Raw genomic sequence first — 11689 nt, forward strand, 5'->3', positions numbered from 1 at the left:
AAGTGGTCGTGGTCGTCACTCGTTTGGTCCTTTACGACAGGTGGGGGCCGGGCGCGTGGCGGCCGGGTCAGCCGCCACAGGAGGTCACAGCGGGGCCGGCAGTGAGCCGCTGCTAATCTACCACAGATGCCCGGGTGCCAGATCGCCAGAGTTCGACGGTAACCGCCGGCGGCTCGGGCAAGTTGCGGCGTCGCCGGCCGGCGCACAGTCGGTTTGATGCCGACCGAGACTTGGCCGGCCGAACGACGCGAGTCGGGCGAGAAGTTGCCCCGGGACGCCGGTTTAATGGAAGATGACGTACACGGAAGATGCCGCCGGCTGCACACATTGCGCCGTCTGGCTTTTAGGCGATTAGCTCGGCTACAGGGCATCGGGCCCAATTCGAGACGCCAGTGACAAATATTTCAGATAGATCTTCTGGAATACCTAGGAAGAGCATAAGGTCATGTTACCAAAGTCCTGGAATATCATATGGCAGCATCGACTCAGACTCAGCCAAATGAATAATTATCGCAGAAAATAGTCAATGCTGCATTCCATTATAGTCCCCAATAAGGATGTTTCTAGGAATAGTCTATAGGTTAGCGATATGCACTAATGGAAACAACAGGAAAGTATAAATAGCACTGTTGCGTTGGCAGCAAGGCACGGGGCATGGTAACACTGGGTGGTACGTTTGTACAGGGTGTTTCACTAAAAGTGTCAAAAAGTAAATGCTTATTAAGGATATATAAAATATGCAAATCACGTGGTTGCGCACGTGGCTTTGTTGCAAATTTTTGGACATTTATCTTTGTCCATTTAAGATGTATTTTACACCCATACGGAGCGAGGGCAGGAGGCCAAAGTTACTACTCGTTTTTTTTCCCCTATACAGATCAAGAACAGGTCATTTACACCTCAACAAGAGGGGTGAATTACACTTACATTTGGTGCCATCAGAAACATTGAAACCGTATGCCGACTTTTCAGGAAACGTTTTACTCTCTCACCTCGCTACGTTCCAGATTATAAAAGTTCAAAAAGGGCTTCTTAAGAGGTTTAAAAGGGCTCCTTCGATGCCAGTTCCAGTCCAAAAAAGGCGGGGTCGCCCCCACCTCTCGGCGGAAACCGTTGAAAAGGTCAGGGTCTTTTTGAGGGCCTTTGAAGATAACAAGAAGCTAATTTCAACATCAGAAATAGCCAAGGCCTTACAAGTTATCAAAAACAACCACTGTGACGGCTGTAGCCACCAGGAACTGGCTGGACCAGAAGTTCCTGGCCAAATAATCAGCTGCCTCACCGCCCGCACCCATGGCCAGCGCGATGCCCTGATCTGTCACCGCTAGACTTCTGGTTTTGGTCAGTGACTCAGTAGCTCTCGCAGAGCTGAGGAAGACTCAAGTCGCATCACTTCGGGAGCTGAAGAGCACAATTCAAGGCTTTGCCGACAGTCTGGACGCTGAATATGAAAACGGGCTGTGAGCCACCTCCGGACACGTGCCGAAACGGTTCATCAAAAGAAGGGGCGGATATGTGGAATAGGTTTGAGTGACGGTGATATCGCTGTTATATATTCAAATGTCCAACAATTGCGGATGAAATGATATGAAAATGTCCTTAGAAAGCATTGTTCTAATAAGCATTATGACCTTTTACTTTTTGACACTTTTAGTGAAACACCCTGTAGGTACCTACTTCAAAATAATACTGTATTGGCACATTGATCCAATTTTAACGCTGATGTGTAGCATAATGGCAGTGTTTTCCTATTTCATCCATATTTTCGAAAAGAGATCGGCTAAATCTAATTGATCTAGGCACTAGAAAAATGTTAATGTTTTTGTTAATCCACTTCTGATCAGGGGCGCGGGAACTACTTTCAGACTGGGGGGCACACCATAATAGAGATCAACCTAGGGTACCCCCAAATCTAGTTTTCTCACTGGTTTTAGGCTACTTATTTTTCATCCCTTGACTTTTCCAACAAAAAAAGAAAACATTTGCATAACTAGTGCGGTATTTCGTCTCAAAGTTGTGGGGGCAGCGCCCCCACGGCCCCAGAGTTGGGGGGGGGGGCAAGCTGCCCCACTGCCCCCCCCCCCCCGGTTCCCGCGCCTATGTCTGATGTACATCCATTACAGCCATATCTAAAAGGCAACATTGCAATACGGTGAGAGAGGAATTTGTCAAATGAGCTAGGGTAGTTATTAACTTCGTGGATAATTTAAAAACCCAGATTGTCGCTATAGTTATTACCGTCATAAGAAAGCCGGGCTAATGCCTTAGACAAGCATTTACTATGCATCACTCTTTCGGTGCGAAAATATCTAAATATATAATAAGCACTTGTGGTAATTAAATGTCTCATATACCAGATTACCTCATGGTTCCTTGGAAATGCATGAATCCTCGAATACATGACATTTTAATGCCCTCCCTTCCCGTGGCGTCTTTTGGTTGAGTAGCTGGGTATACCATCACCAGCAAAAGTAGCGCAATGCGACGGTGCGGCGCTATACCATTTCCCTACATCGTATCATTGTTTGTGTCGGACGGCATCGAACCGATGCGATCCATCGCCGATGGAGCGGCGCGATCCATCGCTCACATCACGCGCAGTTCTGCCGGATCTGACGGCCGACCTGCTGCCCGTGACGCAGCATCAGGGAGGGGGAGGCAGGGGGGGGGGGGGGTACAGCCGTCAGTCTCACCCTGTCATGGACGGCCACTTCGACGGCAGGGCCCGGCGGTCGGCCCGGCTCCACACGACGGTAGGTTAGTCGGTACCCGGTGAACTCTCCGTGTAGGGTGTGGTTGGCCGGCGGCTCCCAGCCCACCTCTATAGACGTGGACGAACGGTTCCTGGCAAACGTCAGCCTCGGAGGAGCTCCGGGACCTGCCGGAGAAAACCGACGGACAGATGGGGGATTAACTTCAGTGCGGAAATACACGGAGAACTCATAGGGCGTCATCACAAATCCACATAGATGTCCAGCCGAATATAGATGGGGATCAAATTAAGTTAGGGATCAGAAATAGCCTACTGCTTACATGACGAGCAAAGACAAACTGATGAACGTAACGTAGGCACTATCGGAGAATTTGCAATCAGATCTCAAGGCGTAACATAAACATGAACTAACGCAGGGGATGTGATTTTAACGGTAGCAGACGTGGACGTAGTGTGCGCATTTACACATGGATTCAAGGCTTGCACGGAGTAGCCCGATGCACGCACGGAAAACAAAGTACACGCTTCAAGAAGGCGATCCTTAAAAGCAGAACAAAGTAAAAACGAGGGGACAAAAACAGTATAGGCAGACAAAAAGCCGACGCATTCACTTCAGAGCAATGCTAACCTCTAATGGAAAAGGCTTCATAATGGTTGATAAAGCTTCAAAGAATATATTAGAAATATTTTTGCCAAATCATTTCCGGGAATCAGAGTTTTAATCACAGGGCATGATGCAGTTGATTTGAGCAAAACATAGAGATCCCTTATTTAAGGATTCATGCGCTAGCTAGAAAATAGTTTGGGACCCCTCTGTTCAGATTCACAACACACCAGTTTCCGTGAGCAGGTTTCTCGGCCGCTGATTGGCTGGACTCACGTTCGCGGAGCGTGCTGACCGGGTAGGAGGCGTAGCCCGGCTGGCTGTGACCCTGTCCGTTGACAGCCACCACTCTGAACGTGTACACGGTGAATGGAGTGAGACCCGTGATACTGGCGCTGGTCTGCGCTCCCTGTGTGCGGTGACCGGCGCTCACAGCCGGCCAGGAGCCGCTGTCTCCGAACCTGTGAACAGAACAGAGAGCGTGGACTGTAGTGAACGTCCAATGGTGAGCAGGCCAACTAGAGAGCGTCATATGTATAAAACGTTGTTTCGACACCAGCTTTGTTATTTTAACGGAAGCCAACTAGAGAGCGTCATACCACAGTCGGCAGTAAGTATCTGGCGAATAGGAGCAGTGAGTAAGACCGGCTACTGCACTGGTCTGCGAGCCGCTTGTGGAATCGGATGGAGGAACGGGATTTCGTTCGAACAACACATGGTCGGGGTAGTTGTTGTAAATCATTGGGTGAGTACAAACTGAAACGGATGTTTCGGGTGGATTACAGAATAAAGTGAGTTTCCAAATATGAATGAAGATTATGTGAGGACACAAAGCAATCCATCATGTCCCATCTAAAGCAAAAAGAGAAAGAAATAAGAATCAGCTCATCCGTGTCACTGGAATAGTGAGCTGATGTTATCATAACAATAAATAATAATCAACGATGCCCTAAAGAATGTATGCACATATCCTAGTGGATCCATTAGCTGTGCAAATGCTCCGCTCATGAGGTGGCATCGTGTGCTCAGCAAACAATGGCCGCTCAGGACCGGCTGGACGGAGCCCGGGATAGAGTCCGCTCTGTCCCGTTGCGCCGGCGCTCCTGGTCGTGTGGTGATTTGCGTGGCACCTCCCACGCCGATTTCGGTTGTTGTTGTGCGCCTGCCACAAACACCTCACAAAGACGACCTACATAAATGGGTCCCGATTCGGTCTGTGAGTTCAAGTTATCCAGGCAAATTGAAATGGCTGGTCCACGCAAACAGGGAGCCTAATTTGGAGACCTCCTCGATCGATACGCAATGGATTTGCCGGTGACCTATGTGTGTCTCTCGCAAAGAGGAATTAATTATTTCAAAGCATCGATCATGAATTCAGTTCGAAGAGCTTTAATGCACTTTCAAACTCAACCATCGATTTCCACCAAGAAAATCCAGTCCTTCTGGAAGTAGTAAATGTACAAATAACTAACTGCTGAACCCACCGGATGACGTTAAAGGCAGTGCGTTACTGTCAATCCCCTCACACATACAATAATTTTCAAATTGCAGCAATTTCGGTCTGTGTGAGCGTCAAGCTCAGCGGTCTGCAGCCGGTCGGCCCAGTGTGTCGTGTCAGCCAATTCCTTCCCGAATTGCCGGCGTGATTTAGGGTACCTTCGCTGCCGGACTGCCGCTCGGCACGAATCGCCTCGCACGTGAGACTTTGCAGCGCCCTGCCCTTCCGACATGGATGGCGAACGCCTCCCCCGCCCCCCGCCATGGCCTGGGTGGCATCTATTGCCACCCCCGCCATGACTGCCCCCCCCCCCCCCTCGGGCGCCGCCGCGCTGCCAGCATCTTAGTCTGATATGACCTGAGACCACGGGGCTGACACACAGGAGCCACGGGAGCCCAGTCGTCGACACAAGATTGGAAACCGGAGCTGAGGAGAAAACTTGGCACCCCGAACAGCGCCCGGGCGGTCAGAGGTTTCGTTTACGACGCCCAGGTGCCGCCCGTGCTGGGATCGCATGTCGGGATCCATTAGAGACGGACCTGGCGCAGCTCCGCCGTTCAGCTCAGCTGTCCAGGCTGCAGATAAACGGCTCCGACTCCGAACGGAGCATTTGTTACAGGCGGAACAACGCACCGAGCAATGGAACGCATCACGGAAATCAGCATTTTGACCTGTCTGGAGAAAGCGCACCAGTCAGCACTTGGTGGGGGTTTTGTAGGAGCCCCGAGCTTACGGGCACCAGCCGCCGCCGCGGGGACCATTGGCACGCGGCGGTGGGCTCCTCCCCCAACTCCTTGGACACATGATTTTCTCTTGGTTTTTCTTGGTTTCTCTTGGTTTCTCTCGTGGTTTCATCGTAATTGTTTTTGTTTCCATTGTTCTTGTTGCGCCGTGATTTCGTCTATGCTTGCGAGCGCGCGCGTTTGCGTCCCTCCGGCGGCGGCGGCGGCAATCGGCACCTGCCCATCCCTCTCGCGGTTCTCGACAGGGATCCCTCTTAAAGGTTGAGGCCCACTCGAGACACATAGCTCCACAAACACACCTACACATTAGCGATATAACGTAACGTAATATCAAAGCAAAGGGATTTTTCCTGTGCAATTCGGCAAAAGCGCACAGGTTTTGCCCTCTAAGATAGGCACCAGGTTTTTCTAGTTAGGACTTTCCTGGTGGAACTCACAACACAACAACAGCACACATTACAACACTACCACATCTCAGCATCAAGATTCAGCAGCAAGAAATGTAAGTACTCAAAATCCCTCTCGGCACTGCCACTCTGGCACCCTTTCTGGCTTTCCCTTGCACTTGCTTCCACCGGACGTCACATGAGCCGGGCTAACGTAAACTTTGTTCTTAATATTGCCTTGGGCCGGAATAACATAGCCGGCATTAAAGTAAAGTAAAACGGAAGATCTGGCTAATTGCCAGCTAGTAACTTCCCCCTACCCCGACCAGGGCCTCGGCCTGTCGGGAGCAAAATTCAAAAAAAAAAAAGCGCTCGCATGCATGCTGGATGTTTTCTGTGCGGGTTTCCTTCCTTTGGAGCTGGTAATGGAAAACCGCGCCTCATGCGCTTGTTCAAGAAAACAAAATGTTTCGTATTATGTAAGTTGAACCAGCACAGCCAAAGTGCAATCTACGTGAAAAGATACATTTGGATTTTCGTTGGCCTCTGGTCGTTTCAATGCAAGACACCGAGCTTTAATTTGAATATCGTTCAATGCAGTCAGGTGATCATGTTACAAATAAAAATTGATGATAGATGCTGTAAAATGACTGCATGAACTTGCTCATTTGTCCTTGAAAATCGTGTTCATATTTCATACTGAAGCCTTCATATGGCCTCAAATCAATTTCTTATTTCTCTCATCCCTCTCTCTTTTCCCCCGCCCCTCTCTCTCCCTCTCTCGGCTAATCTGCTGCCGGCTCAGATGCAGGCCGCACCGTTCGGCGGTGATCGGTCACGTGACCCGCCAATCGCCACCCACAGCCCCTCTCAGGTGGTGGCGCGCTCCAGTTGGCGCCAAATTTGGCTCCCGCCGCGCGACGGCGGCACGCCATGCTGCCGAACAAAATGGTAACGCCGCCACCAATACGGGATATATGTCCCCAATATCACGAGACGGGTGAGGGGGTGGGGGCGGAAGGGGGGGGGGGGGCGGTGAGGGGGCGTTGGGCTGAGCAGTGAGCCCGATCGGCTGTTACTCAGGTGTGAAATGGTGACAGGCATAATGGCCGAATCAAATATAAGAGCCCGTTATCCGACGAAACAGAACCTGCGCGACGCTAGAAATTGAAGCTAAACAAGCGAACCGCTATTAGTGTGTAAATAATGATGTCATAAATTGCTATCGAGAAGCTCATATAGGGTCGACAAATCAGACACGTATAATTAAACAAGTCGGCGTGAAATGGATGGCGGTGGCGGAAATTTCGGCACGCGCTCACTCGGTGGTGCCGGTGTCGACCTTTGTGCAGCAGGAGCGCCCGTGTTCGGCTGTTGTAACTAAGCACCTCCTGTGGGCTCTGCACTGAAAACAAAATGACACAAAAAACGACTAAAAACGCACAGGCAGAGCGTGTTAACTAGGCTTTCTTGTGTACCCTGCATCATGCATTTTTTGACCCGTCACAGACGTGTCAATTTACAAATGTGTTAACCCAGTCGTGTTGTGTCCTAAAACACAATATCATTGTGTCTTCAACACATAAGGCTTGTGTGAATACATTTGCAGAATACAAGGTAAATGTGTTACTAAATTTAACACAAATCGCAAGTGAAAGAAGGAAACACGTGGTGATTATGTAGTTTGTTGCCGGGGCGCAGTTGAAGGGACTTTGGCTTTGGCTGGACAGGCTGACTGCCAAAGCCGGGCCCCGAGTGGAATCGGGCGCTCGGGTGCGGTCAGGGCTGAGTACCCGGCCGGCCGACCCATACGGTCAGGGCGCGGTCAGGGCTGAGCACGCGGCCGGCCGACCCATACGAGGCCGCCGACCCATGCACGAGCTGGAGTTGCGCCCGGTCGGCCACTTCAGAGCCGAAGGGTGAACGCGTCACGTGGACGGCTCAATCAGAGCACCAAGTGACGATGCCCCAAATTGGAGGACTACTATACAATACAGTTGTCCAGACAGCCGGGATAAATTTACAGCCACCGATTTTTTCAAATATATCCTATATAGACCGAGGAGTTTCTTCCTCCAAGCAGACGTTAATTAGCTATGCTTCAGCTTGCACTTGATATAATCAGCGCATATTGCTCTAGACAATTTATCATATATCGACTCCCTCGGCTGTATTGTGCATTTTGACCTTTCTCAAAACACTTTGGCAAATTTTTACAAAAACCCAGCATAAAAGTCGGTGCTCGAAAAACGCCCTCTATTATCCCCATCTGAAGTTAAGGCTCAGAGGTCGCTCACTGGTGGATGGCACGGTGTATTTGTGCAAGGGTACACGTCTACCATATCCGACAACACATGATTTCGATACACTGATGCATCACATTCGTCCAGCGTGCTTGGCACGATCAAATTGTGTCATTATTCTGTTTTATGTGTTATCAAACGTGTCGAAGGTCCCGCCAAGCGTGAAAATACTCAGCCGTATTGTGTTTTGGGTGCGGTTAACACATGACTGATGTGTTACCAGTACAGAACATGCCCTCACTGTGTCGATTTGTTTTCAGTGTGGCCGCCCACTCACCAATGGCAGTAAGGGCTACAGGCTAGTGCCGCCCAATGAACAACGCAAGAGCGTGGCTGACGGTTGATGCATCAGAAGAGAGTTCTCTCATCAGATAAGCATCTTTGGGGTTCCACGACTTTGTTGGCGAGTTCTTGAGTACCCTGTCCCTAGTAAATCGAATATTCACTTCTTGCGTTATGCTTTTCACATAAATATTTCATTATTATTCAGATTGCAGGGTTTAGTCAATCATATCCAATCCACATTCAAACACGCATATCGGCTTTTAACTTCCCTAAGACCGCAAAAACACATCTGAATTGCAATGGATCACAGCCGCTATCGCTTGGCAGTGAGTCGGGGAGCCGCGGCTCGGAACTATTTTATACAATGTGTACCGCGGTACGACAGGCCCCACTATTTCACGCGGCGCGCGCCATCATTGGCGCTGTTTACTTCGCGCCGCTATCGTCTCCCTTGCGCCATTCCGGTGTATATGTCGGCATCGTTCTCGCGACAGAGACGGAGAAAATGATGCATTGTCAATGCCTTATCAGTAGAGCGTTCGTTCGTCGCCGCCAGGCAGCTGCGGTGGGCAACGGAGAGAGAGAGAGAGAGAGAGAGAGAGAGAGAGAGAGAGAGAGAGAGAGAGAGAGAGAGAGAGAGAGAGAGAGAGAGAGAGAGAGAGAGAGAGAGAGAGAGAGAGAGAGAGAGAGAGAGAGAGAGAGAGAGAGAGAGAGAGAGAGAGAGAGAGAGAAAGAGAGAGAGAGAGAGGGAGAGAGAGAGAGAGAGAGAGAGGGGGGGAGAAGGGGACAGTGGGAGAATGGTGGCAGTTGCCGGGCTGGGATATATCATGAACAGCTGAACAAAAAATAACAAAACAAAAAATGGCTCTCCCTAGATAGCATCTCATAGCTATAACTTTCGGCCAAGGCTTCATAACTTCTTTCAACTTCATTGATGGGCCGACAGGTTCTTGCGGCAGCGATAAAATGATAAACAAGTGAATAAAAAATCATTATCTATACTACTATTTGAGGAGGGTGCGTCTGTCCGTTACCGGGGTCCCGACTTGGTGGTGCTTTGCGTGGACTACAGGCCAGACCGTTGCACCTAGCCCGCTGAAATTTGCACAACTTATAGATCAAGGATGCGCGACGTGCCTTTGAGGGGTCTCAACTCGATCGGATTGATAGGGAGCGCGTGGCGCGTGCTCAAAAAGTGCAAATTCGCGTCATAGACTTTACATGTATAAATCGGCGTGCGAAATCGGGCGAAAACGGCTAATTTTGGCCGACACGGGTCCGGTTCCCGTGCAATATCTTGGTGACCAGGGGTCCGACCGGCACGGGGAAAACAGCATCGTGTACAGAATTGAACGGGCTATTGAATGGTGTGCAATGCAGAGGATAGCACGCGCCACGTGCACCGGAGAGGGCACTTTTATTTGAAAAATTGCGGTTTTTGAGGGATTTTGGAATTAATTTTATTTTTAGGTGACCGTTAAATGGGGCGAGTTGAATCAACGCCTATTTGCAAGGGAAAGGTACCGCCTCTCATATAAAAATTGTGAATAGCTAATTGATCGACGCCAAGGTGGTACTTACAAATCGCTAGAGAAAATGGTGTTTGTCGATGATGTGCCACTTTATTAATTACACGGGTTTTGCTGCATAACCTGATACGTTTGGCAATTGAAAATGGCACCGTTGGAAAGAGCATTCAATTCTGTCCAAGATTCACTCTTCATGTTTGCATGATGAGCAACAGTATTCTTAAAAATGTGAATGTTCCAAACCATTACATTGTCATTTTTAGCGAAATTCAGCGATGGCCCTCAAAAGACTTCACGCCAGTTTTCGAATCATTCTTAACCTTCGCCCCAGTGGGGGGGGGGGCATATGTTACCACCCTGTCGCGTTTTTTGCGTGTGAATAAAAAACCGCGGCGCGTAGCGCCGCGCCGCTTTGAGTAGCTTTTGGTACATCAATTTTGGACAATGTGTGAAATTTTTGACCCCAGGTCATGTCAGGTCAGGTCACCAGGTCAAGTTAACTGACCAAGCCTAAAAAAAAGTTTGCAATCATGTCCAGCCTGCAGTGTTTGTCAGAAAGGTTTGAAACTTGGTAGATTGTATGCTGTTATGGGCGCCTACAATTTGTATATCTCGGATTTTTTTATATCCGTGACCTAAGGTCAGGTCAGTGGCGTGACCTTTCCATTACAAGTCAATGGAGAAAAATGAAAATGCCTCTAGATCCGTGTGTACGCATCGGAACAGTCCAAATATTTCAGAATCACAATGATTTAGTCCACTCGTGATGACCAAGATGTCATTTTTGCTGATAGCCTCTAGACAGGTCATCCGAGGTCACTTGAGGCTACAAACAGTTTTTTGCCAATAACTCGCGATTGGAAAGAGATAGAACGCTGGGGATGTTCTCATTGTGTTTGTCTTGTTGAGACGCATCGACTGATATGCAGCATGACCTTTTCCGGTAAGGTCATGACCTTGACCTGAGGTCAAATTTTCAAGTTGACCTTTCAAGGTCCAATTATAGTTCATTCGACGCGTCTCGGCGAGGGGAACACGATTCTGGCAATAGAAATGTCGTGGCTTTTTTAAGTCGAAAGTTATTGTCGAAAAACACTTTTCGTAAAAACAGCTATTTTTGGAGTTTTTGCCCTCTGGAGGCTAAACCGTTGACCTGAGGTCAATATTGATAATGACCTTTTCAAAAGAAGAGTTGAAAAGCTATCGTTTGCTTTTCCATGCGTTTTTCTAGCTACCATAGTTCCTGAGATAACGGCATGTTTTCTGAAAAATATAATGACAATTGGCAAATTTTGACCTTTGATGACCTCTGGTGGCCCCAATATTGCTCTAAGGTGAAAAATGACTGAAATACTTTCAAACGTACGCATTGAGAGCTATCGACTGCTTTTTACCGCGTCTTTCTAGCCCTCTTAGTTTTTGAGTTAGAGGTGGGTGGTAACATATGCCCCCCCCTCACTAGGGCGAAGTTGGCTGAGACCGCCACTGGGGCGCGGGTTAAGTAGAACGCATGATAATACGACACGGGCACCTCGATGCGATGTATCTTTTTGTTTTATTACAAAATGCTTGGCCGTCAAAAAGCAATCGAACGAAATGGATACCAACCAAACCGACACAGACCAACC

At 49.0% G+C, this 11689-nt stretch overlaps 1 protein-coding gene across 1 annotated transcript in view; it reads right to left on the reverse strand.

The window, feature by feature from the left end:
- Window positions 1–2693: 2693 nt before the first annotated feature.
- LOC122371609 (protein sidekick-1-like) overlaps window positions 2694–11689 on the reverse strand; it is a gene marked incomplete at its 3' end in the record, with an annotated part of 38272 nt that continues 29276 nt past the window's right edge. The window contains exons 5-6 of the mRNA XM_043348033.1: window positions 3594–3778; window positions 2694–2878 (exon numbers count right to left, since the gene is read on the reverse strand). Of these exons, the coding sequence (XP_043203968.1) occupies window positions 2694–2878; window positions 3594–3778 (370 nt within the window). The remainder of the gene's footprint in view (window positions 2879–3593; window positions 3779–11689) is intronic.

This window comes from Amphibalanus amphitrite, unplaced genomic scaffold (assembly GCF_019059575.1).
Source record: "Amphibalanus amphitrite isolate SeventyFive unplaced genomic scaffold, NRLGWU_Aamphi_draft 001262F_arrow, whole genome shotgun sequence".
Taxonomy (NCBI): Eukaryota; Metazoa; Arthropoda; class Thecostraca; order Balanomorpha; family Balanidae; genus Amphibalanus; species Amphibalanus amphitrite.